Genomic DNA, 27,059 nt, shown 5'->3' on the forward strand with positions numbered 1-27,059 from the left:
CCCAGCTAAGGTGTTTAGACTCAATTGTGTATGCTGCGTGCTCTGGGGAGCCACGGAAAGTTTTTAAGCAAGGGAATAATAGCATGTGGTTCATACTGCACTCAACTCCTCTCTAACTTCTACAGAATGTATATCCATGAGCTTTGTGTGAAGAGGAATGTTGATACTGTATAAAGTTAATAAGCACCGATAATTAAGCCAGTGGCTGTAATTAATAACCAGGGTCAGTCCCTTCCTGGTGATGCCTTCAGCTAAACAGCAACCAGATAAATCATTGGCAAACACCAGGCACCCACAACTGAGAAGAGGGCCCTTCAGAGTGCTCCAGGACCTGGATTCCCTGCCTTTCTGGGTGAGATACTCCCTCTCATGTGACCCTCCTGGCTTCTTGAGACTCACTCACTGATTCATCATAAGCTGGCCGTTGCAACCCCACATGTCTAAGTTTTTCTGTTACTTTAAAGGGAGAACTGAGTTGAAGAATTCAGGTGCCTTTGGTGTAGTTTTGAAGTTTAGGACAGGGAAAAGTGAAGGCGGAAAATAAGTGGCTTCTGCAATAGTCATGTCTTTCAGAGCCTAAGCGTAGTTGAAACTGGCATCGGAAAATGGGGATTCTTAGGGAGCGATTCCCGAATCTGACAGTACATCAGAATAAGCTGGAATAAAAAGGCTGGTTTTTATCCAAAGGTCCCACCTCCAGAAATTCCTATTCTGTAGGTCTGAATGTGACTGGGAATCAGAGCCCCTAATGGGGGAAAGAAACAAGTCACCTAGGACACCAGATTTAAGGAGGCACTCACTCCATTATATGTCATTACAGGATATTGAGTATAGTTCCCTGTGCTATACAATAGGTCCTTGTTGTTTACCTATTTTATATGTAGTAGTATGTATCTGTTAATCCCAAATTCCTAACTTATCTCACTCCCCACCCCCCCATCCCCTTAAGTAACCATAAGTTTGTTTTCTTTGTCTGAGTCTATTTCTGTTTTGTAAGTAAGTTCATTTGTATCATGTTTTTAGATTCCACATGTAAATGATATCATATGGTATTTGTCTTTCTCTGACTTGCTTCACTTAGCTTAATGCCTCCAGGTTCATCCATGTTGCTGCAAATGGCGTTATTTCATTATTTCTTTATTGTTGAGTAGTATTCCGTTGTATATATGTACCACATCTTCTTTATCCATTCATTTGTCGTGGACATTTAGGTTGCTTCCATGTCTTGGCTATTGTAAATAGTGCTGCTATGAACATTGGGGTGCATGTATCTTTTTTTTTTTTTTTTTGCATGTATCTTTTTGAATTAGAATTTTCTCCATATATGTGCCCAGGAGTGGGATTGCTGGATCTTACGGCAACTCTATTTTTAGTTTTTTAAGGAACCTCCATACTGTTTTCCATAGTGGCTGCACCAATTTACATTTCCCACAAAAGTGTAGAAGGGTTCCCTTTTCTCCTGTTGTTCCCATTTTCAGATGAAGAAAGTGAGGCTTAGGCAAATTGAGTTGATCAAGGGGACTCCGCTAGGAAATAGTAGAACCAGAGTTGGAACTCAGGTGTGACCCACCAGGCCACTCCCCTAAGTGCTCTACCACAGGGCCTATTTCTTGCTCTGAATTAGCAAAGGAACTTAGCCCAGCCCCCTCTCTTGGTCCTTCCCAGGCAGTCTGCCTGGCTCTGAAATCTCCAGGTAACTTCCTATACCTGGGGTTTAGCACTTGGACCAAACATGACACCCCAGCTCTCCTTTGGGTGTCTTTTTGTTTGTGTTAATGGGTTTCCTGACATGTACAGCCATGGCAAACTGGGGAAGGGGCAGAGGAAGGGCACAGGTGATCTTTGGCAGGGGCAGAAGAAGAGTTATTCTTTCTTAAGCTGTTTACTGATTAGCTCCCTTTGCTCCTGAAACCAGAAAGAAGAGGAACTCAAGACTCAGCAGAGCTCAGAAGCCCCAATTGATTTGTGGTCCAACTGGGTCAGGGGGAGTGACCCTGTGCAGTGGCCTTTTTTTTCTTCCCCCCAGGGACCTGTATGCCACAGCTCACTAGAGCAGAGTTGCATGCCACTGAGGGGAGGGATTCCAGCCCTGCTCCCTTCCCCCACACTCCCAGCCCCCCAAGCCCAGAGAGGTTAGATCTCCTGTGAGGCGCATGTCTACCTATTCAGTCCCTTCCTCCCTGGCCCTCTGGCTGGGCTCCTACTGGTGTTAGGTTGCCCCAAATACCCAGTCTCTTATTTCACATCCTCAGGCAAAGATCCCACAGCCAAGGTGCCCTTTCAGCTTAGCTTTCCCATCGGCTGCTCACTGACAGATAAGCTTCTAAGAGGAGGGAAGAGGGAGGGTGGAGAGGTGGGTAAAACCTGGGGCAGACCCCTTTGTCCCTTTGTCATGGGGTGCGGTGGGTCCTGTAGCTCCCCAGTTTTGTGTTTAGCGGGGCAAGCACTGGGTGGTGGCTAGCTGCCTGGCCCCTGTCCTTTATTGGCAAATGGAACTTGACGTAGCTGAGGCATACTTGTACATATGCTAAGTTTTACCTTAGGCTAGAAATTGGAGGCTGAACGTTTGTAAGTGTCAAGAGACAAGGAAACCCGGTGTTCAGTGTGTGGGCTGGGAGAATGCAGGGGTTCCTGAGCCAGGCTCTGTTTCTGTATAATCTGCAATGGCCGTGCCAGACTCCCTGTGCAGACCTCGCAGAGATGTTTCATTCCTCGGGCTGGATGGAACCGAGACACAAGTGCTGCTGCGAGTTGGGAGGGGGAAGAAGCCAGTGGACAAAACGTTCCTGCGCCTGGGTGGACCAGCACAGCACAGGCTGGGTCCCTGGGAGGAGAGATGAAGCCTTTCTCCTTTCTTTAGCCAGTCCATATCTTGAGTCACAAATGAGTTACTGCCAGATGAACTGGTGTTAGTTTACCTTTCTGAAGTGATAGATGCACTTAAAATAAAAATGAAAGTGACCAGGAAGTTTGCACAGTTAGCTTTGCCAGTCTCACTGCTTTGGGAAATGAAACCTGGAGATAGTACACTCACTCCATTATAGAACTGGGCCTCTGTGTACAAGTTGGTGTCCAGAATATATTTAAAATGATATCCAGAGTATCCAGAGACTATTTTAAAAACGTGTACAGAAAGGTAACAATTAAATGTTTCTCTTGGAGTAAGCCTGGCCTCTGAATTCTCCCAGGAACCCTTGCCTAGGGAAGATGATTAAAAATAGATCTGAGTAGCACTTCCTGCTTGGCAGATGGCTGATAGCAAATGCTAGGGCTTGCAGCTGACCTTTCCTTTCTGAAATCTGCTCTGTGTTTCCATGATGCTAATTGAGTCCCTCTCTAGACCTAATCAAAGTGCTGGTTGCAAAAAAACACGGCTTGCTGTCCTGGCAGGGCTCAGTTCAGGGAGCAACTTGAAAGTGCTGGGATTTGCATGGGAACACCCACTCTGTGGTCCAACTGGCTGATCCTTGTTTTAAAACTAACAAGGTCTGCTTTCAAATGTGCTGTCTAGTGCTATTAAGGATCCCACACCCTGTCCGCTCCCATCCACAGGAAAGATCAGTGGAGAGGGGAGTGATGTGTACACAACGGACAGTGCTTACACACACTTCCAGACAAAGTAGCTGCCCAGAAGAGAGACAAGGCCTTTTGAGATTTAACTTCCAGGTGTGACTCTGTGCCCATCAGCTGCCTTATAAAACAGGGATAATACCTGAGGCAATGCCCTGACTTGGTATCCAACTATGGGAGATAAAAGATATCACTGTTTTTCTTATTATGTAGCAAATATCTAGGAGCCACTGCTGACTTCTCATGGAGTTATTATCCTCTCCTGGGAAAGAGATGGGCGTATAGACAGGCTGTGCTGAGGCTATGCTAAGTCCTCGCCATCTTCTTCACCCTACTTTGTCTCCCAGGAGAGCCCTCTGCTGGAATTTAAGCATCTTCTGGGCAGAGCTGCTCACTACACACTCTGGGGCTGAGCAAGGTGTGGGACATTAAATATTTGTTGATTTAGATCTCCCCCCTTCCCCCCGCCCCCCGCCATTTAAAAACTATCATAGACTGCTTTAGTGTGACAAAACCTTTTTGCCTGGGAGATGATTTTCTAGTGCCTGATATTTCACAATGTGCCTCAGGCTTTTTTGTTGGCCAGGGGAAAATGTTGAGCACCAGAATAGGTGAAAGGGATTTAAGTCTCTATGTCTTGAGGATGAGTCTTAGCCAGGACTTAGATAAGACAGACCAGCTGATGAGCAGAAAAGCCCTTTTATGCAGATAAACAGGAAGTTTAAAAACACAAGAAAAGAGGTCTAACTCTGACTCAGAAATGTTCATTTAATGTGCAAGGCGTCTACTCTCTTGAGAATATGGCCTCATGGAATATTCGCCCTCGTAAGAAACCTCACTCAACCCCCTCATTTCACAGATGATGCAACTCCCAGTTCAGAGGATCAGGGGTCTGCCTAAGGAAGTCATGCTGGTCGGAGGCAGATGACCTAGCCTTGCCTGGCAGGGGTGGGAGGGGGTCAGCTCGTTGTTCTGACCCAGTCGTGTTCTGTTTCTAGAGGGAATACTGAGAATCACCAGTGCCCAACTTTTGCACGTTGGCAAGCCTTTTATGCTCACATCTTTCTAACATTTGTATGCTCAAGTCTCTTTCATAAGAGCTCTTTGGCTGTGATTTCTTCAAGCCCTTTTAAATAACATTGTCTCTTCCTTCGTAACTATTTCATATAACTCTCTACTCCTAACTCAGCCCCGTCCCTGGGGGTATATGAATACACAGGTTAAATGTAGATATATGCTAATACGCCACAGGTGGAAAGTCTAGTGCTGGACATCTGCCATGAGGGGTGGGGGAGAACACAGTACTTGGCCTACTTCAGTTTGTATGTACAACCTGAAGCCTGACTGTTTAAGCAAGGCCTTGTGTTTTGATTAGCATTTCCAGGAGAGGAGAGTGTTGAAAGTGTTTAGGGAATACCTAGTATGAAATGAAAAATCAGGTTAAAAACACGGTGGTTTTTTACTCCCCCAGTGAAGGGGGCCCGGGTTCGAAGGGGGCCCGGGTTCGATCCCTGGTCGGGGAACTAGATCCCGCATGCTGCAACTAAGACCCAATGCAGCCAAATAAATAAATAAAACAAAACAAAACAACGACAACAAAAACAGTGGTAGACTCAACGAGGGTGAGACCGTGCTGTGTACAGGAAATTTGAAGTAGCTGGTAGAAGGAAGGATGCTACCGCTTCTCGAGGGCCTGGTGTATGCCAGGCACTTTACTGTCTGTGAGGTGGGTGTTATTAGCCCATTTGACAGGTGAGGAACTTGAGAACAGAGAGGTGAATGTACCTAAGAGCATACAATAGAGAAAGTGCCAGAACTGGGATTTGAATCTAGTTCATCTACTGGACTGGGAGAGGCTTAGCCCTCAGAAGGAGACCTTGGTATGGGCAAAGCTGTAAAGTTATTTGGCACCAAAGGATGTAAAGATGGAGTATTCAGGGAGCTCTCAGGAGTTGAGCTCGTAGAAGGAGTTCTGGTACTGTCAGAACTGCTGGCAGTGGAATGGGCTTTCTGAGGAGGCATTCCCTATCCCTGAAAGTATTTAAGCAGAGGTTTGGTAGAAATGTGGACAAGAGCTTTGCATCAGGTGTGTAATTGACTTTGGGGCTCCTCAAATTCCAGTGACCTATGAAATTAAAACTGGATAAAGTCGTAAGTATATTTTGTTTTGTTTTGAGATCCTCCACTCTACCCAGCCTACAATCCACTGCATGGGATTCCTGCAGACTGCAATTAGTTAAGTATTTCTCTTTTTGAAAACCCCCCAAAGCATTCTTCTGGGTTCTCTGCTCATTCTTTGCCATGAAGTCCAGGTGCCAAAAAAAAAAAAAGCCGGGGTGGGGGGGGCACTTTAAAGGGCTTCTTTGCTTTAATTATTTTTTCCCACGAGTTTTGAAATGAGAATCATTCATTCAGTAGTTAGCTGGGAAGGCTGTTTTCAGGTTAGGTTGCAGAGAACATTCTCTTGGTGGTCCTGTCAGCCTTAAGCATTGTAAGTTTACAAATTAAATTTTATCCAGTCACCCAAGAGTGACCAAGCTCTGGTGAAGTGATTCACCCTAACACAACCAGAATTCTAATTAATTTACCGTGGAGCAGATAATCCCGAAAGCTTGGACTGTGTGTTATCTTCCTTGAAGGTAAACCCACTGAGTGAGAGAATTAAGTTTAGGCAGTTGCTAAGTAAATATGGAGTCAGGGCAGAGGAAGGTGAATAACCTAAGAGACTTTCATCAGTTCTGACAGCTTAATCCATCCTGCTTCTTCAAAGAGACAGATTTTCCAAGTGAACACATTCTAGAAAAATCCTGGGACCTGGAGTCAGAAGCTGTTGGTTTAAGTTCTGACCTTGACTTACAAGCTTTGTGAAACTGGGTAAGTCACTCAACAGCTCTGGACCTCAGATTCCTCCTCTGTTGGTTTGAAGGTTCATCAGTTAATATATGTGAAAGTGCTTTGTACGTTCTGAGGTCCTGTAAACATGTCAGTATTAGTCTAATTCTGTTGAGCTCCTTTCTTTTAGGAAGTCACTTGGACAACACCCTTGTCGTGCCGTCTTCATTTTTCCCTAGATTCTGGAGCCACACTGCCTGGGTCTCTGTCATGTATCGGTATTTGATGCTGGGCATACGTCTTAACCTCTGCCTTGCTTTCCTCATCTGTAAAATGGGAACGATAAAAGTACCTCCCTCATCAGATTGTTGAGAGGATTAAATTACTTGGCTTATGTAAAACAGTTTGAATCTGTCTGGCATAGAGTAAGCACTGTGTAAATGTGAGCTGTGACTGTTGTTATTTCACCATTTCCGATTTATTTTAATGAGCCACCTCAATCTCATCTGTAAACTGCCTCCAATTTCACCGTAGTGATTGCTTGTTAGAAAATGTTTAAAAAGCAATCCCCTCCATGGCATGTGGCTTTAGTCTTGGAGGAAAACCTTTTCTGGCCTTTCTGCCTGGATTGGTTACAGGGGAAGACTTGCCTTGAGAATTTGTAGGTTTTGCCCACTGACTTTCCAGAAATTCTTTGCAGTGTCAGGACATTTTCATTTGCCAATGCCCAGGTGGCTTTGGGAGCAGATTGAAACGTAAATCCAGGAAATTGATTGTGTTCTTCCTAGGTGTATTAACTTGCATTGTCTTCTCAACTTCAGCAGCTCATAGTGAATTGTTTTCAAAGGCCTGATGATTTTCAAAAGTTTCACACATGATTTCATATAATCCCATAATAACCCTTTAAAAAAAAATCTACCCCTATGTTGCCCCTCCTCCCTTCCTCTCCCCACTGGTAACCACTAGTTTGTTCTCTGTATCTGTGAGTCTGCTTCTTTTTTGTTTTATTTGCTAGTTTGTTGTGTTTTTAAGATTCCACATATAAGTGAAGTACAGTATTTGTCTTTTTCTGTCTGACTTACTTCACTTAGAATAATACACTCCAAGTCCATCCATGTTGCTGCAAATGGCAAAATTTCACTCTTTTTTTACATCTGACTAGTAGGCGGTTGTGTATCTGTATCACATCTTCTTTTTTTTTTTTAACAGCTTTATTGGAGTATAATTACTTTACAATGGTGTGTTAGTTTCTGCTTTATAACAAAGGGAATCAGCTAGACATATACATATATCCCCATATCTCCTCCCTCTTGGGTCTCCCTCCCTCCCACCCTCCCTATCGCACCCCTCTAGGTGGTCACAAACCACCTAGCTGATCTCCCTGTGCTATGCGGCTGCTTCCCATAGCTATCTATTTTACATTTGGTAGTGTATATATGTCCATGCCATTCTCTCACTTTGTCACAGCTTACCCTTCCCCCTCCCCATGTCCTCAAGTCTATTCTCTATGTCTGTGTCTTTATTCCTGTCCTGCCCCTAGGTTCTTCAGAACCATTTTTTTCTTTTTTTAGATTCCATATGTATACCACATCTTCTTTTTGTTTGTTTGTTTTTGCTTTTTTTTTGCGGTACGCGGGCCTCTCACTGTTGTGGCCTCTCCCGTTGCGGAGCACAGGCTCCGGATGCGCAGGCTCAGCGGCCATGGCTCACGGGCCCAGCCGCTCCGTGGCATGTGGGATCCTCCCGGACCGGGGCACGAACCCGTGTCCCCTGCATCGGCAGGCGGACTCTCAACCACTGCGCCACCAGGGAAGCCCCCACATCTTCCTTATCCATTCATCTGTTGATGGACACTTAGGTTGCTTCCATACCTTGGCTATTGCAGATAATGCTGCTGTGAACATTGGGCTGCAGGTATCTTTTCAAATTAGTGTTTTGGTTTTTTCAAATATATACCTGATGGTGGAAGTGGAAGGGCCTGGTGGTTTGTTTTTTTTTTAATAAATTTATTTATTCATTTAATTTAATTTTTTTGTTTTTTGGCTGCATTGTATCTTCGCTTGCATGTGGGTTTTCTCTAGTTGCTGAGGGGGGGACTACTCTTTGTTGTGGTGCGTGGGCTTCTCACTGCGGTGGCTTCTCTTGTTGCAGAGCACAGGCTCTAGGCGCGTGGGCTTCAGTAGTTGTGGCACACGGGCTTCAGTAGTTGGGACTCGCAGACTGTAGAGTGCGTGGGCTTCTCACTGCGGTGGCTTCTCTTGTTGCAGAGCACAGGCTCTAGGCGCGTGGGCTTCAGTAGTTGTGGCACACGGGCTTCAGTAGTTGGGACTCGCAGACTGTAGAGTGAAGGCTCAGTAGTGGTGGGGCACGGGCTTAGTCGCTCTGCGGCATGTGGGATCTTCCCGGACCAGGGCTCGAACCCGTGTCCCCTGCATTGGCAGGTGGATTCTTTTTTTTTTTTTTTTTTTTTTTTTTTTTGGCAGGTGGATTCTTAACCACTGCGCCACCAGGGAAGCCCGGCCTGATGGTTTTGAGAGAAATTTGAGCTCCATTATTTCAGCCCCTAAAAGTTTTAGTTTTCTATTTGAACTGCAAAGGACCCAGCTATTAACAACTGGCTGCCATTACATCCTGATTCCACCTGTTCACTCTCTAACTCGGAAGCCAGTCTCCCGGAACAGACATGTCAGCCTTTCTTCTGTAGAGGATGGGGCTTGTCTGATCATACGAATCCCCTGCTCTTTAACCGTGTGGAGAATGCATGTTTTCCAGGCCTTCTCTATGGAGAACAGGAGGGAGTGCAGGTTGTTGAGAGCTGACGGCATCTGCTGAATTGAAAGGTCTGATCTGCTGAATTGAAAGGTCTGATCGTTAAGTGACTTAAGTGACTTAGATCCCGAAATCTCCACATTTCAGCAATTAAATGTGGCCCCCAGGCCCCAGGCCTTACACCACCTTTTGTTTTTGCCATTCAGTTCCTTGTATAGTTTGCATCGTGTATGCTCCCATGCCCTTGGAATTTTATGACTCCATACAGCAGATATTTCCTCCTTTAGAGCCAGTCCCTTCCCTGCCCCTCCCTCCATCTGTTTCAGGAATGGGAGAGCAGTTGAGATCTACCAAAGCTCGAAGCCAGCCAAAGAGGGCTGGAAGCAGCCATGCTTCTGCCCCTAGGCAACACACATGGCTTTTTACCCCATCTTGAAGTTTCTAGACAGATGTGTGAAAACTTTTTGTAAGCTATGAGCACATACAAATGGCTTTGTTCTTTCCTAGTCTTTCCTGGTGACCTGTGTCCTAGTGTGGAAGTCATACAGAGTCAGGAAATTCTTCCCTTATAATTAACCCAAGTCTCTCTTATTTCCGTCTATTTCCTCTTGTTCTTATTGCAGAGAAGATGGAAGAAATCCCCTTTAATCTTCTTTCCTCTTAGCTAACTGTTCAGTTTTCTTTAAACTGCACCAGGTTCTAATTGTGGAAGTTTTCATCATTTTCATTGTTCTTTATTACCACTCTTCCCACTTTCTCCATATGCTTCCTCAAGGGTGAAATCCAAACAAGATCCAGTATTATTTTGCTTGGGTTTCAGCTCTTTGGAATGGAACCTGTGGTTTACTTTGACCCTGAATAGCAAACTCTACCAGGCTTTACCATGGATGCAGAAAGGAATGAGAAAGGCAAAGGGACTGCCCTGACCTTCCCCAGCAAAATGTTGAGGTGGGATGTTTAGCCAACACCCCAAGGCAGGAGTTTTACAAATCCTCCATTGTATCTCTATCTAATACCTCTGTTACCTTCTCACTGAGATGGTACATAGTGTAGCATATAGTACCTTGAGCAAATCCATAGAGACAGAAAGTAAGTTTGTGGTTGCCAGGGACAGGGGAGATGGCAGGTGACTGGTAATGATGCAAGATTCCTTTTTGGAGTGTGAAAATGCTCTGCAGTTAGATAGTGGTGTGATTGCACAATCTTGTGAATACACCAAGAGCCCCTGAATTGTATACATTAAGGGTGACTTTTGGGACTTCTCTGGTGGTCCAGTGGTTAAGACTCTGAGCTCCCAATGCAGGGGGCCCGGGTTTTATCCCTGGTCAGGGAACTAAGATCCCACATACTGCAGCTAAGCCTGCGCTCCACAGCTACTGAGCCTGTGTGCTCTAGAGCCCGCGTGCCACAACTAGAGAAGTCTGCGTGCTGCAGTGAAGACCCAGCACAGCCAAAATAAATAAATAAATAATTTTTTTAAAAAGGTAACTTTTTTGGTAAGGTTCTATCTGTCTATCTACCTATCATACCTTGAAGTTTATGGAGTACCTCTTTCATATATAGTATCTCATTTATTTCTTATACAGATGTGGTGTGAGTGTGAATACTATATTATTGTGCCCATTTTACAGATTAGGAAATTGAGTCTCAGAGAAATTAATTGGCTTGACCAAGTTAGTAACACAGTGAGTATATGGCCAAGCCGGGTCTCAAACTCTGGCAGTCCTGCCTCTTCAAAGCCCGTGTAATGAACACTGTACCTATGGATGGTAGGTTGGAGAAGTAAGCACCAGGTGCTTTAAAATACCCATATTATTACAAGTGGAAAGGATCATGGGGAGCTTCAGTTCCATCCCTACATTTCTATGGATATTGAGTTACAAAGAGTGGAAGAGTGGCCTTATGCCATAATATAGAGAAATGGGGACACCAAAGTCACTGAAGAAAAGAATTTTGAAGAACCAAATAGATGAGAGTCAACCTTTTCTTCTCTCTTCTCCAGGCTCCTGAAAAGGCCCAAAAGGGAAGGTAGGGAACTGATCTTTTTACTCTGCACTTTTGTTTACCTTGTTTTACTTCTTGTTCTCAACAACTTGGAAAATAGGCATGGTTTCCATCTGCAGATGTAAAAGATGTGGAAGCCGAGAGAGGCTAAATAATTCTCCCAAGGTCAAGTAGCTATTAAGTTGAAGTTGTAAAACCAGGGTTTTATCCTGAATTTCTGAGCCAAGGTGAGATCCTCTTATCATACGAAGATATGCAAGGGCTGGTCTAGCTCCCAGATGTTACAGCTGAGTAGTCAGGTGGGTATCTGCTTCCCTCATCTCTGGGCACTTCCTGGGGCACATACTCGGTTGATGATGGTTGACGTTCCCAGAGAGAGGAGATTGAGAGGCTCTGCTTCATGCTAGGAGGACTTCATGCCTGAGCCTGTTCAAGTGAAGGAGGAGCCCACATGTTTGCTCTGTTGCCACCTTCTCCCCATTTTTTTTCAATGGTCCTCCTACTTTTTAAAAGGAATTGCTGCCTTCCAGACTTTCAAAGGGGCCAGAAATCAGTGGTTTGGGCTACTATACAGGAAACTCAAAGCCCTTTCCGTTCCTTTGAGCTGGCTGGAAGGGCTGGGCCTGGAACTATTACCTTCCTTTAAAGGACAGAAGAAAAGTTTTGTATAATTTAAAAAACAAAAACAAGAAAATCTTTTCTGGAGTCCTGAATACCAGCCTTCATTGATATACAACATGGAAGAGAGCTGCCGTGTTGCCTGGCAGTAATGACAGCAAACAAATGTGTCCGACAGTCTGTTTGGGATCTCCTGGTCTGAAATTCTGTTTGCTTCATTCTAATTGCTTCCTTCACTTCCTTTCAGTCTCCCCACCTTGGGTACCACCCTCACTCAAGGGAGCGCCAGACCGTGCCTCTTTGTGCCAGGCTGGGCTGGGGCCCACAGGAGACAGTGACCCAGCCGGGCTATTCTTGTCTCTGTCTCTTTGCAAGATATCTGTTGTTCTCTGTGAATGTTTTTCTCATCATAAATGTTGGCTTGGCAGGGGCCCAGGGTGGAAGCCACGGTGGAAAAGCTTCCAGAATCCTGCCCCAGAGATTCAGCTGGTCCTGAGTGCCAGGCTGAGGAGACAGGCTCATAGATACTGTCGCTGGGGAGGTACCTCTGTAGGTATTGCCACCGAGACGGCCCTGATTGGGTTCGGCACCCTTTGCAGAGTGTGGACCTCTGCCAGCACTCTCTCTCGAAGAATAGGCCTGGAGGAACCGTGGTGGCCTTGTGAGGCGCCTCTGGGCCTGGCTGGCAACTCTCTTCCCTGCCATGTGCCCTCCCCCACCCTACTCTCTAGGAATTCGAATCTGTGTCAGGCCAGAGAAAGTGACTCTCAGGCCCTGCCTGAAACAGATTGGAACCCCCAGAACAGTGACCTCCAAACCTTTAAAATCACATACCCCTACCAGTAAAGTGTTTGAGCATGTATTCCTAATATGTCTACTTACTTATAAATGGTATACATGGGTTACTATGTAATACCTACATTATAAACAAATATTAGAAAACTTTAATAATTTCTGTAATTTAAAAGGATGGAAGAAAAAATAAAACAATTGTAAATTTGCTTTTAATCTTATTTTATTGAAGGTATATATGATTGAATATGCCCTCTTTTTAGGAAAAAAAAAATCTTGGTTTATCACTTTGTGATTCAGAGGTGTGTCCCTAGGAGAGTATACTTCTATACTTCATTTTAACAGTTGCCCGTAATGAAAATTTCCTTACAAAGGTAGATTCAAATGGAACATTTGCATCCTTGAGCTTACAAAAATCATGATCCCCATTTTCCAACCCACCCACCAGTTATACAAAGGTTTTTGCTGAACTTTGTAGTTTAGAAAAGTACCTTTTAACGAGACTTCAAACTCCTCTGAAGCTCTTTGTTTGGAATACTTTTAAATAGATCAGGAAATTTTTTACAATTCATAATTGTACAAATATAGGAGTACGGTGTTCAGATATAGGAGAGTTTAGAGATGGCTTATTTTAAAATTTTTATTGGATTTCACCAACAAGAGTGAATTTTACTGTATGTAAAATTAAAAAATCCAATGAGTTTTGACAAATGCATAGACTTATGCACCACTGAAATCAAGATAAGAAAATTCCAATTCCTGTGTTACCCCTGTGTAGTCATGCTTTCCCCTTACCTATAACCTTTGGCAACCAATGATCTTCTTAGCTAAAGCATTTCAGATTCATCCATGTTATGTGTATTAATGTAGGTTTTCATTTCGTTTGAGTAATTGAAACTGCCAAACTCTTATCCAAATGGCTGTGCCATTTTGCAGTGTCTGAATTCCAGTTGCTACACATTCTTGAGTGCATTTAGTTTTGTCAGTTAAAAAAATTTTTTTGGACCATTTTAATGTGTGTATAGTGATATCTCAATTATGTTTTTCAATTTGCAATCCCCTAATGACTAGTGATGTTGAGCATCTTTTCATGGGCCTGTTTCCCATCTGTTTATATTTGGTGAAGTCTGTTCAAATCTTTGCCCATTTTAAAATTGGGTTTCTTGTTTTATTATTGAATTTTGAGAGTTCTTTGTATATTTTAGATACAAGTCCTTTGTTAGACAAGTGATTTGTAGATATTTTCTCCCAGGCTATGGCTTATCTTTTCATTCTCTTAAAAGTGTTTTTCAGAGCAAAAGTTTAAAATTTTGATGAAATTTAGCAGTTTTTTCTTTTATAAATTGTGTTCCTGGTGTAGTATCTAAGAAATCTTTTCTAACGCAAGGTCACAAAGATTTTCTCCTGCATTTTCTTTTGAATATCCTCCATTTTAATTTTTGTACAGGCATATCAATTCTGGACTCCAAAGATCATATAAAATGAAAGCATTGCTAAATACTGTTTAGTGAAACTTTTTTTTTTTTAAAGATAAACTGAAATAGATAAAATTTCTAGTATTTTCCCCCTACCCTGAAGGATTGTCTGGTGTACCTTCTGGGGAGACTGCTGCCCTGAAAATCTTTGCAGTGCTGCCTCTCTCCCTGCATTCCCATTGTGCCCAGCAGGTAGCAGGTGATCTGTGAGTCTTTGAGAAGTGAATGTCTTTTCCTGCCATGAATGGTGAAGCTGTGTTACTTCATGTTGTCGTTTTCCAGTCTGCTTTCTTCTAGAATTTGTTTTCCCATAACCACGTTCTTCTAAGCTCTAGCTTGAAGATCTTGATAAAAGTTTCCTCGAGGGTGGCACCCCCAATTATCCATAACGTAGGACCACAGAATTATACGAGAATATAATTTTGGAGCTGGAAGGAGACTTGGAGGTCAACGAGTCCAAATCCCTTATTAAAATCAAACCAAAAATAAATTAACTCTGGTAAATTCACAGACTGAAATATGACTCAGCAATGAAAAGAGAATGAACTATTGATATATACAGCAACATAGATGAATCTTAAAAGAATTATGCTGTGTGAAAGAAGCCAGGCAAGAAACACTACATGCTGTATGATTTCATTTATTAAAAATTATGGAAAATACAAGCTTTAGTGACAGTAGACGGTGTCTGCCTGAGGATGAGTGGGAAGAGAGTGAGGAGAGAAGAGATGGCCGGATTGAGGGACATGAGGAAACTTTTGGGTGTGACAGATAGTCCATAATATTGGTTGTGGTGATGATTTCACAGGTATATGCAGGTATCAAAACTCATCAAATAGTACACTTTAAATATACACACTTTATTATTGTATGTCAGATATATACCAATAAAGCCACTTAAGGAACAAAAAAAAAGGAAATTAGAGGCAATTGACTCAGGCAATAAATATTTTATAAATGATGCCAGATTCATGCTATGTGTTGTGGGTTCAGAGAGAGATTGAAGACATGGTTCATGCCTTCAGGGAGCTCACAATCTAGTAAGTGAGTTAGACAGAGAGATGATTTAAATCCAGTGTGCTAAGAGCTAAGAAAAAGGAACAGGCAGGGAACAAGAGGAGTCCAGTACATGGGTACCAATGGGTACCTCTTCCTGGGGAGGTCAGAGAAAGCCTTACGAAAGAGAGGAAGCTGAGCTCAGGCTTAGGATTGGTCAAGTGGAGGAGACTCCCCATCTCAGGGAAGATGGTGGTCAGAGTTGGTGAAATGCAAGTTCCAGGAATTGCACGTGGTTCGGCCTGACTAGAGCAAAGGACACAGTGGGAAAGTAGCAAGAGAAGAGACTGCAGAGGTTGGTGGGACCAGATCGTGAAGCTTTTGCTATCCTGGCGCTGCTTGGATGTCCTGTGCTCCAAAGTTGAACTAACAGGTTGGCCAAATACAGGGTCTGTGTTGCTGGGACATTGTCCCATCCAAACACTTGGCATGGACTTCTGGGTTCCAGGTTTCAAGGCTGTGACACTCCTATTCATGCTCAGTGCTAGCCTGGAGCTCTTATGTTCCCCGGGGATGTTTCAAGACCCAAAGGAAAGAGAGCTGGTTTCAGCCTGAGCAGCAGCTGGGGAACATCTGCTTGCTCCTCAGAGCTGCACCTGGGAGCCAAGGCTTCTGGTACATTTGTATGTTGGAGGCAACCAACAATCTAGCTTCCCCAAAGGCAGTTTTTCCACAAGTCAAGAATTTTACCTTTCTCTCCGGCTGGCAGCACTGATCCCTAAAGTCCTGTGCTTCTGACAACAGCTGTCTCATGGGCAGTGATCTGTGTCCTGTCTGGTTCTCTCCTACCCTTTGGTCATCTGTTAACCAGTCACCCATAGATTTCTCCAGCCACTGAATAGCAGAGGTCATGGGAGAGTCCTTTATTTGTTTGTTTGTTTATTTATTTTAAGAGTGGTCTTAGAGCAGACCAGGATGTTTAATTCAGGGTACAGTTGTCAGGCCACATTAAAAATGCAGGCAGAAATGCAGTACATGGACGGCTCATGTCAGCCAGACGTTTCAGTGTAACCAGAGGAGGAAAACACGGATAGGGCCTGTGTTAATGGAAGTAGATGCCAAATCGCACGGCAAGCTCTGGCTCCTGTTTCTCCTGTTCCCTGCCATCCTCCAGCCAGAAGAAAGAAGCTCCTCTTTAAGCTGCAAGTTAAAGTGGGATTACTGTTTAATGAGCATTCCTGTGATCTAGAGATGAAGTTGCTTGCACCTCAGAAGGAGAGCTTTCGTGCTGCCGTTTGGGGGGATGGTAACTCATCTAGCAGTTAAGATCTCCAAGAAAGCAAGACCAGTGAGAAGTGTGGGCTTGGTGGTTTATTCTTACCTTGGGGATTCTTTGCTGTCTTCTGCAGGGTCTAACCAAGAGGGCAAGCAGAGGTTCTTGTGCTGGTTTCCATGCCCTAGCCGACCTCGAGAGCTGTGGGCAGTACAGGTGGCTGAAATCCAGTGGGTCCAGGAAAGGCCAGTGTGGATTCATGATATTTTCTTACCTGGGCTGGTGAAAACAGTCCGAGCGTGGGCTGACACGGTCTCTGTAGCTCTGTTTGTTCTGCCTTCTCCTCCTCCCACCATGCCATCTGCTAGCTGGAGGGTTAACTGGCTCACTGCTCCCTTTTAGCCGTGTCAGCCCTGCAAGGTCATGACTGTTGTGCTTTGGGGCTGGTTTCCCGAATGGGTGGGTGAAACGGATCTCTAACTATCGATTTGTCTTCTTGCATTTCAGTCGTTCCAAGGAAGTCAAGGACGAGCATACCTCTTTAACTCAGTGTGAGTGTCTCTGAATGGTACATCCATTGTTCGGTGCAAATTTTGAGGGGTGGGGAAAAGCAACGCTCAATGATAATTAAACAATGGAACCTGTCCTCTCTGACACACACACACACACACACACACGCACACACACACACACACACACACACACACACACACCCATGGAGCATTATTTACCACAAGCTGTAGCCAGTCATCCTTGGGGACTTTGCGGGGGGTGGGGGCATCATCTTTGGCTAAAAATAATATAGTCACTACCCCCAGTAAGTACAGAGGGCTGTAGTCTCCTAGGGAAGAAGCTGAAGTGCTTCTGAGAGCTTCAACATGGGAGGTCTCATAACTAGACCTGAGATGTGTCTCTGGGGAAGAGAAGGAGGGTGAACCGAGGGCACCAGGATCTGCTGGAGGACTAAGGTTGGAGGAGCCTTCATAAAGTGGAGTTAGTGAAGAGCCTCCATCCCCTCCTACAGATGCACAGTCTGCCACAGCCCTCAGCATTACTTACAGCTTTCTCTAGGAAAGCAAGCCTGATGAACTGTGAAAATGGAAATCTAGCGTGTTCAGTCTAAAATAATAGGTGCTCTGTGAAGGAGTCTATGTATTTGATAGATGGGGCTCACCCATCCTTGTGATCAGGACAGGACTGTGCCGTCATGATTGACATCTCTGGCTGCAATCAGTCCTCAGGAAGCTCTGAGGACCTGTGCTCATGGCTGTGGACTTCAGTGTGGTTGTCAGTTTGTCCCCTTAAATCACAAGGCTAAAAGCATTTGTTAGAAAAATCCTGAGCAAAGTCTCAGCCATAAAGACTTCTTTTAGTAGACTCATTGAATCAGAACTTGCAGATCTCAAATGCATCTCAACGGAGACGTTTGCATGTGGCTACCTTTTCGGAGGTTATTCCTGGTTTCAGTTAGAGATGATGCTCTTCTCAGTGTTGGCTTCCCTTCAGGCAGCTGTACTCGGTTAATTTTTTGCTGGGAGTCCAGCTTGAACAACTGATGGTGAGCATGTACCTGACGCCCCACTCTCTCTCTCTGTCCCTTGGCACAGAGTTAACGTGGGCTGCGGGCCGGCAGAAGAGCGCGTGTTGCTAACAGGACTGCACGCCGTCGCAGACATTTACTGTGAAAACTGCAAAACCACTCTGGGCTGGAAATATGTAAGTACCAAAGAGTCTGACTGGTGGAGAGAGGGCCATGAAGGAACTAGCTGAGAGCCACACATTAGAAGAATGTTTTCTGCTACTTGCCTCCCGTGGCCTTGTGGGATTATCTTTGACCAGGATGGGAAACTGAGCTGAAAGAGCAGTTCCTGGCACACTTCTGTTTGCCACACTCATCCCCTTTTCACTGACAGCCCACCCCTCCTACTCCTATCTTCACCTGCTCCTGATACACGCGCACGCACACACACACACACACACACGCACACACCCTCTCAATTTAATTAATAATAGTAATAATAACAATGGCACATAACATTTCCTGACAACTTACTGTGTTCCAGACGTACATTATGTTATTTACTCTTCACAGAATCCTTAGAGGATAAGGATTTACCCATTTCAACCCCTAGTTTATGGGTGAGGAAACTGAGGCTTAGGGAGGTTAATAGTATGTCCAGTGTTGTCGAGCCATTACATGGCCAAACGAGGATAGGGGTCCGGGTGGTGGTCCGACTGCGGAGCCCATGTTCTTTGATGCTCCAGTAAATGTCCCCAAAACATCTCTTAGGTCCCAGACCCTGTGCTAGGCATCATCAAATATTGTGTTAATTAATGTCTACTGTCAGATATCGTCATGGCTGGACTTGCCCAACTGGACATTTATTCCTGCACTGTTTAACTCAATAGATTTTTTTTTTTTCAATAGATATTTTTAACATCTCCTTGGTACCTAGGAGAGTGGGCAGTCCCTTGCCAGGGTGAGAGGAGGTATATGTGTTCAGTGAAAGTCAACCTGTATTATTGTTATTATTATTATTGGCAGATCTTTTCACAGTGCTTTTCTCTGCCCTCTCTCTCATTGTGGGAATATTGAAAAATGAGTCTTCCTGTTTCTGGGAGGGCAATTTATTCCACGTAAAATGCCTCAAATCCCCTGTCCGGTCGGTTGCAGAGCATCAGTGTGGGGCTGGCTCATAGGACCTGCCGTTAGCTAGGTTGGGAAGGACCCTGAAGGAGTAGTCAGAACCGCCCACAGAGTGTTGAGGTTGCGTCAGTGTAGGTTTGTTGACTGCAGTAAATGCCCCACTCTGCAGGACTTTGATAGTGGGGGAGCTCGTGCGTACGTGGGAGCAGGGAGCATAGGGGAAATCTCTGTGCCTCGTGCTCCTTTTTGTGATGAACCTAAAACTGCTCTAAAAATATGAGTGTATGTGAAAAAAGATGTTGAGCCAAAGAAGCCAGACATGAAAGTATGATTCCATTTAAATAAAGTTCAAAAATGTGCAGATCTTGGGGAGTTACCTGGTGGCCTAGTGGTTAGGATTCCGGGCTTTCACTGCTGTGGCCTGGGTTCAGTCCCTGGGTGGGGAACTGAGATCCCACAAGCTCCGTGGCTTGGCCAAAAAAAAAAAAAAAAGTGCAGACCTAAAAAACTGCTGCAGGTGGAGTCTGCAGTGCAGCAGCATGGCCTTTAGATTCCATCTTTTCATGTCTTCCTTGAAATGTTCAGAATGAGAATGAAAAAACCTGGACACTGTGTTTCATGATGCCAAGAAGGTTTAACCACAGCTTCCTACGGGAGAAACTGGCCTTGGCCCTTCTCCCCCTGTATGGCCACTGGTCCCCTCTGAGTGATCTGGGGGCCACAGGTCTGGTTTTGATTATCCAAAAGTGTTCTGCTGCTTCTCTGTTTCCCAGCTTCTTGGCTGTCTTATTCCTTGAACATGCGCTGGATTTATATACAGAAGATAAATCTGACTTGGTTGGTTTTTGCTCCTTTCTTCAGGTAAAATGATTCAGTCCTTTGACAGAGCTTTATTAAGAACCTTTGTGCTGGATACAAAAGTGAATGAGATCTAGTTCTTGCCCTCAGGGTGTTTATAGTCATGATACCAAGGGGGAAAACCACAGGTGAAGTTACAACAGCTGGACAGGACAGCAGAGGAACATCCATCTCCCCAGGCATTCATTGATCACCTCTCACATGCCAGGCCCAGTGCTCCAACCTTTCATTCAATTATTCCTTCCGACCCTTATAATAACCCTGCGAAGTACTTGTAATTATCCCAATTTTGTAAACAGAAAGTTTATAATTTTGTAAATTGTAAAAGGAAGTCAGATGCTTAAATGATGCTTCTGATGCTAGGAAGCAGGAGACGTGGGGTTTAGGGGGGATGTTTGTTTCAATTCCAGATCTAGTGCTGTCTACTGGAATCCAGTTGTGACATTTTGCAAGTGCCCTGTGGCTTGGGGGGTGTTGACTTTTTTCTTTCTTTCTTTTTTTTTGTTTAATAGGGACACACTGTCACTTTGCTAGTTTTGTTTTTTCCTCCTCTCTATCCTGAATACACTACTATGGAACAATAGGTCCTATTCCCAAACCACATTCCTCTGGTTGTGTACACATCACACACACACACACACACACACACACACACACACACACACACACACATACAAACAGAGCTGGGGAATAATGAGGTGTCAGGGAAATTACTGCTGAGCCCACAGCTCTTGTATGTGTGTGGTGTGTTTGCACTTTCTCTCGGTGCCCCTCCCCTCTCCGCTATGTGGAATGATTCCTCTCTCAACAAGAGGCTCGAGTCTGAACTCTTGTTCTGAGACCCGGAGCCCCTGAGCTCTAGAACAGAAGATACAGTCCATACAAATGCTGCCCGGAATCTATTGACAGTAGGATTTATTTAACTCCTTCCTAATTTAGGGACTCGGGGGCGGGGAGAGCTGATGTCCACTGCTCTGCACAGTGAGCTTTGCCATCTGATGACCCTGATACCCAGTGTTTTTCAGATGATATACCAAGATGGTTTTTTGTATCTGTGTCTGCAAATAGAATGTCACCTTGATCCTACACCTATGCAGGACTTATTTCTGTGGGGCTTATTAGCTGGGAGAGCCTGCAGTGCTGTAAGTTTCAGCTGGTAACCTCCCAGCTGGTTTGCATTGGGTTTGCCCTTCTCTGGAGGCCTGGCAGCTGGGTAGGGCTCAAGGGCTGCCAGGTCCTTCAGCCTGGAGTTCATACAGCTCCTTTTTTCCTGGAGAAAAGCAATGATGGAAAAACAAACTTAACACATCTGACATGGAAACAGCAAGATAAGAAATAAAATAGAGACCTGTTTGGCCTCACAATCTATTTTGTTTCTGTCCCTGAACGTCTTTTCTCTAAGCCTAACAAGCACAGTTTAAAATAATGACACAGTGGGAATTCCCTGGCAGTCCAGTGTTTAGGACTCCGGGCTTTCACTGCCGAGGGCTCGAGTTTAATCTCTGGTCGGGGAACTAAGATCCCAGAAGCCACACAGACCGGCCAAAAAATAATAATAAAATAAAATAATGACACAGAAGCTTTATGGATACCTCCATAGGGCAGATTTCTGGTAAACATCAGAAACCAAGTGCCCCTAAGATTTTATACACACACGCACGCACACACACACATACACATACAGATGGATCTATCAATGAACAAAACATGAAGTTTATCTTGTGGTAGTGGGAGACAGACAAAACACAAAATAGATATGCAAGTTATACTGCATGTTCGAATGTGGTAAGTGCTGTGGAGAAAAATAAAGCAGGAAAAGAGGGGGGCGGGGAGGGGTTGCTGCCTGGGAAGTTGTGATTTTCGGTAAAGACCTTACTGAGATGGTGACGTTTGGCCAGAGACTTGAATGAGCAAAGATCCTGAAGAAACGCTATTGCAAAAACGCTATTGCAAATACTGAGAAAATATTTAGAATGTTTAAATTCAGAACACTTAAATTTAAAAATGTTTAAATTCTATTGTAAATATTGAGAAAGCCCTGCTGATGCCTCAGTGCTGCACTTAAGCCAAGGGGGCATAGTGAGTGGTAGGAATTCTCAGTGAGTCTGGGTGATGCCGGAGCCAGACTTCAGTGGTCCTGATACCTGTCATTGGCCCCGCCTTGGTTCCTATGCTCCCGAAAGTCATCTGCTCGTCTTTGGTCACTCAGTGTATTTTCTCTTCCTTTGTGTTTCCTAGGAACATGCCTTTGAAAGCAGCCAGAAATATAAAGAAGGCAAATACATCATTGAGCTAGCACACATGATCAAGGACAATGGCTGGGACTGATTGGAGAGCATCTACCCAACCCAGTGTCCACGTGAATGCCATCTAACCGAACATTCTACCCAAGCGTGAGAGAGTGACTGAACACTTGGTTCCATCCATTTAGGGGCCTTGCCATCTGGGGCATTCTCCCACCCTGCCACCATCTTTCTGGTGACCAGCCTCTAAATTGCTGTCTCTCTGTCTTTGCTTTGTATCTGTTTGTGAGTTGATCCTGGCTTCTCTCTCTGTTCTAGTGTTGGCTAAAAGCAAAACAGCAAAAGGAACAGATGCCTGCCCGCATGGCGGCAGCCCACTTTGACAAAGGGCCCAGGGCCCTTGAAGAGCTGCCTGATGGCCTCTTGTCAGGAGAACAGTGGCACAGCACAGGGGTGTGAGGAAGAGGGGAACCAGGAGGGTCCCAGGTGGGTAGGGGACGGGAGGGTAGAGGTAGGAACAAACTTGTGCTGCTCCTGGAGACCTGGGAACTTAGGCTTGAAATAATCGACTTGTCTAAAAGGACAAAGAGAAAAAAAAATACCTCATGACTGCATTCTCTCTGATCAGAAGCTTCTGTTCCTGACACCAAATGTGCCAGGTTAGCAAATGAGCACAAGAAGTGGCCCTAATTCTAGCTAGCGGGGCAGGGGCCGGCCTGGTTCCCCTGGGCCGAGCTGGGGGGTGTCCTGGCAGCAATGAGGGACTCGGGAAAAGCCCACATGGTTTTGATGACTCTGATGCCTCACTGCTCCTCTGGGTAATCATCTTTGCCTCTTCAGCCACTGTAGGTGGCAGGAGAGGGGACTGCCATTTGCAATGGGTGCAAGATACAAACGTCCCAAAGGCTTTGGCCAGCAACCAAGTAAAATCAGTGATTGAGGATAACAGGGAACAAAGGGGGATGCAGTTTAGGTGCTCCTGCAGAAATGGCTCTGATATTGGGCCAGAGAAAATAAAAAGTAGAACCAGTTAGCAGTTCTGACTGACCTTTTTTTCTGAACCTTAGTAAGAGAAGAGCATTGTGGCAAGGAAGGGAGGGTGGGGCGGGGCAGTGCCGGGAATAGTTTAGGTTTGAACCATAACAGGTTAAGTGCATCTTTCTTCTTTGGTATGCAGTGGCTTCACTGAGATCAGCAGTTCTTTGTACGTAGAGTTTTGGGTGTTTTTCTCCAGTTCTATCATTGTAGATCCTGGAAAACAAAGTCCCAAGGCTTCGAGCTTAGTGATAACCTGGCCGGTAGATTCCTCATGCCCCTAGCTGTTCTCTTTTACTTGCATGTGTTGTGTGGAGACAAATCTGTCAATGTGATCCAGCGACGGGAAGGTCTCAGATTTGATGTCAAACGGCAAGTTATAAATTCCAGTATTACACCCCACTCCCCGCCTCCCCATCCAAAGTTCATTATATTAGGGAAGTGGAGAACAAATCCCTGTAAGGCTCTTGAGAGAAAGAGGAGTTTGTTACGTTTAATCAACACTGTGAAGTCTGTTCTACAGCAATTTAGCCAGTACATGGTGCATGGCCGAAACTCATTTAACTGAGTTAATTTCATAGCTTAGACTGAAAATACTCTTATCGCTAAGATATGTGTAGGTTATGTTAGGTAATTCTCAGCATCTCATTCCCCAAGTAGGCTGATCCCATAGGAAAATTCACCTTAAAAGTCACAAAAGAGTGAGTTCATGGAGATGAGAACCTGTAAAATTCTTAACCAAGATTAAAGCGGCCAACCCAGGACATTTTCAGAATTGAGCCAAATTCCCAGAGGGGGCGAGTCTGTTGTGGAAATGCCTTTTTGAGTCTCTGTGTGCTGATTGTGGAACGAGGGGCTGAGATGGGTGTGGTCCTGCCCAGCCACACGTTTAGCAGCAGACAGCTTCTGTAAGACAAAGAAGATTCTTAAAAATCGAATTTTGTTCCCAAAGGCTTCTTGCCCACATCTTTTGGTGCTTTCAGTAGCCTGGGAGATTAAGTTGTTCTCTCCACGTTACTAAAAAGCAGACTGAGGTTCAGAAGAAGTCTTTTCATTTCCGATCCCAGAGAAATAGTTCCTCTGGCTCCCAGGCCCCAGATCTCAATTAAAAAAATAAAAATAAAAATGCAACTTTCACATTCCTAAGCTGGCTTGCCAGCATAGAAATCATAGATTCCCCTCCCCATCCCTGCTGAAGGGATAACAAAATCATTTCTGTATTTTTATTAGCCCCTTGACTCAGGAAACGTCCTGGCTATTGATAATCCTTTCCATAAAAAGAAGACGGTATGGGGGGTTGGGGAGGACATGGGTAGGTGTGTAAAAACGGAGCGTGGTGACATAGAAACTGGACATGAGGTCCCCTAGAATTTTCAAGGGGCAGAGGAGACTGATGTGCCACTGTGACTGTGGGGATGGGGCCTCTGACTCTTACACAGATCAGAGCAGGCTCCAGTTAGACCCCGGTTCTGGTATTTTTTTCAATTACTATCCATTGAGCATCCAATGGGCGCATGGCACTGTACTTGGTGCCAGAGATCTGAGCAGAATGTTGCAACAGGGGAAGAAAACCCAACTCATTAGGCTTTCCCTTTGTGTCAACCAAAAGTACTTCTTATAACTTTAGCTTCATTCATGGCTTGTCTACCTACCGTCTATAGTATTGGAGAGACCGCAGCTGAGCGATGGAGATGCATCAACTCAAGGCCTCAGTCAGTTCATTTCTTAATTTCCTCACCAAATTATTGACTCAGAGCATAACCAAAGACCTCATCCATTCACCCCTGGGAGGTTCGGGGAATTGGAGTTCAATGATAAAGCTAGGGTGGGGTGCAGGGTATAGGGAAGGGGAGAAGAAGTGAGAAAGGAAAAGGTATAAAACCTTTTATTTATACTGAGGTTCAGAAGAAGTTTTATACCTCAGCCAGCAGCTGCCTTCATTTTCAACCGAAGTCCAACCGGCAGACTCTAGTTCCATCTCCCCTGTACCTCCCTAGGTCATATGGCCTCGGCGGTCCTGGATTACACCCAGCCTGCCAGGCGGGATGTTAGTCTCGGGCTGCCGATGTCCACCGATCGTCAGCTGGGCCTGCCTGAGTGCTCCCCCGATTCCCTAGACAGCAGAGTAAATCTTTACTGGTGGATCAGTGTGTAAAAGAGAGGTGTCCCCTTGACAAAAAGATTTTCAAGTGGATATATAAGAAACAGTTGCTTGTGAAATATACTTTTGTAAATAATATTTAATTTTTTAAATAATATATTTGGTGCTGTTTTCTCAGATCCCCTGAGAGCACTTTTTATTTTCATTTTTAAATGCTGTGGTTTCCTCTGCATTTCTTGAAGTATATCTTAAGGGAAACAGTGATCACCAATATACTCTTAAAAAAGAAAAAAGAAAAAAAAAGATCTCCATCACTTTAGTCTGGACGGAGGCAATAAAGCAATGCCTCTCTGCATTTCTTCCCAATGGAACAGACTCTGCAGTACATTACCAAGTGGAGAATTGAAATATTTTCTTGCACCACTATTGGCTAGAAAAGAAAATAGATAAAATCAAATAAATTTAGTAACAAATTAGAGTGATTCCTCTTGTTGGAAGAATTTCCAACAGTTTGGAGTCTCGGAGTCTTGTTCTTACTTGTGTGTGTGTGTGTGTGTGTGTAAAGCACTTTGGATTGTGCCTCCTGTTTTCGTTTTTATTGGGGACACTGTACCTACAGTTTACACCTTGGGCACATAAGATTTTTCTTCTCTTTTTCTCTGGTGGTTTTGTTTCTGAGCGGACCAACAGCACAGCCCTCGAGGATTTTGTTTTCCTGAGCATGGAGCTGTTGCCTGTTTGCTCCTTTGTCTTTCTTTGTGTGCTCAACTTTTACAGACTGTAAAGGAAATCTGTTGTTGTGAAGATCGAGCAGAGTCAAAGCTGTGTTTCTCACTGAGATGTGAGTGTATTCATCATGAACCCAGGGCTCCAGCTGTTGTGGAAGCCACATCATGTTAAACATTAAACTGGTTTGGGTAGAAGGAACGTCAATAAAGTAATACACATACCTTGGAGGTAAACACCTTTTTTTTTTTTTTTTTTTTTAAGGTCAGATTGCCTCAGGTTCAGTAAGAGGCCGGGAAATCAAATCTTGAACACAATCATCTTACATATTTTTAAAAAAGAGTCTGCTCAAATGAGAAAACATGCTAGTGGTCTAGTTCAAGGAAAGAGATATTTAATATTTAAAAATAAAATACAGTCGTGAAATTGGCCAGCAGTGAAAGGTAAAGCCAAGAAGAAACAAGCTGTTCTCATATTACCAAATTCTGTCTGTCCGTGTGTTTTCGTATAACATTTTGGTGAAAGTGAGAGTCAGTTCCCTTTTCCAACCTGCAGAGACTATCTTTCAATACAGACTCTATTTATGCTTGTGTTTACAAACTGTATTTGTTGGGTTTGGGTTTTGTTTTTCTTTTTTTTTTTTTTTAATTAAAAAAATTTTTTTTTCAGTGGCATTTTCAGGTCACTTTGCTTCAATAACAAAGATAATTATTTTCAAGTAATTTGTCTTCACCTTTTCCTGTATTTGTACATAGTGATTCAATATTAGAGAAAAGTGCATTGTTTCTGTCATATTTCCAATCTGTGTTGGTGCTCATTTGAGAAAATAAAGTTTTCAAATATTAATTCTTTGGAGGGCTCATCTGTCTTAATTGACCCATGTTTTATCTTGACATTTAACATTTAAAGTAACTGACAGACCTGTAGGTGGTCATCTGTCTAACCCTATTCACAGATCTGTCAACTGAGGCCCTGAGGGGTTATTTTCCCTAAGGACACTTGGCTGATTGATGAATACAAATCAGGTCTTCTGTTTATCTACAAACATTTCTCCTGGCTTTGGAGATCAGAAATGCAGAAATGTATCATTTCTGTCTACTAAGCCCCATATTCTTAGACT

At 44.2% G+C, this 27,059-nt stretch overlaps 1 protein-coding gene across 1 annotated transcript in view; it reads left to right on the plus strand.

Annotated features, from left to right (window-relative positions):
- The window catches only part of YPEL2 (yippee like 2), a 63,111-nt gene extending 36,326 nt beyond the window's left edge, over positions 1 to 26,785 (plus strand). Inside the window, exons 3-5 of the mRNA XM_032616404.1 lie at positions 16,837 to 16,880; positions 17,937 to 18,045; positions 22,073 to 26,785. Coding sequence (XP_032472295.1) covers positions 16,837 to 16,880; positions 17,937 to 18,045; positions 22,073 to 22,162 — 243 coding nt within the window. The 3' untranslated portion in view covers positions 22,163 to 26,785. The remainder of the gene's footprint in view (positions 1 to 16,836; positions 16,881 to 17,936; positions 18,046 to 22,072) is intronic.
- Positions 26,786 to 27,059: the final 274 nt, after the last annotated feature.

This window comes from Phocoena sinus, chromosome 20 (assembly GCF_008692025.1).
Source record: "Phocoena sinus isolate mPhoSin1 chromosome 20, mPhoSin1.pri, whole genome shotgun sequence".
Lineage (NCBI taxonomy): Eukaryota > Metazoa > Chordata > Mammalia > Artiodactyla > Phocoenidae > Phocoena > Phocoena sinus.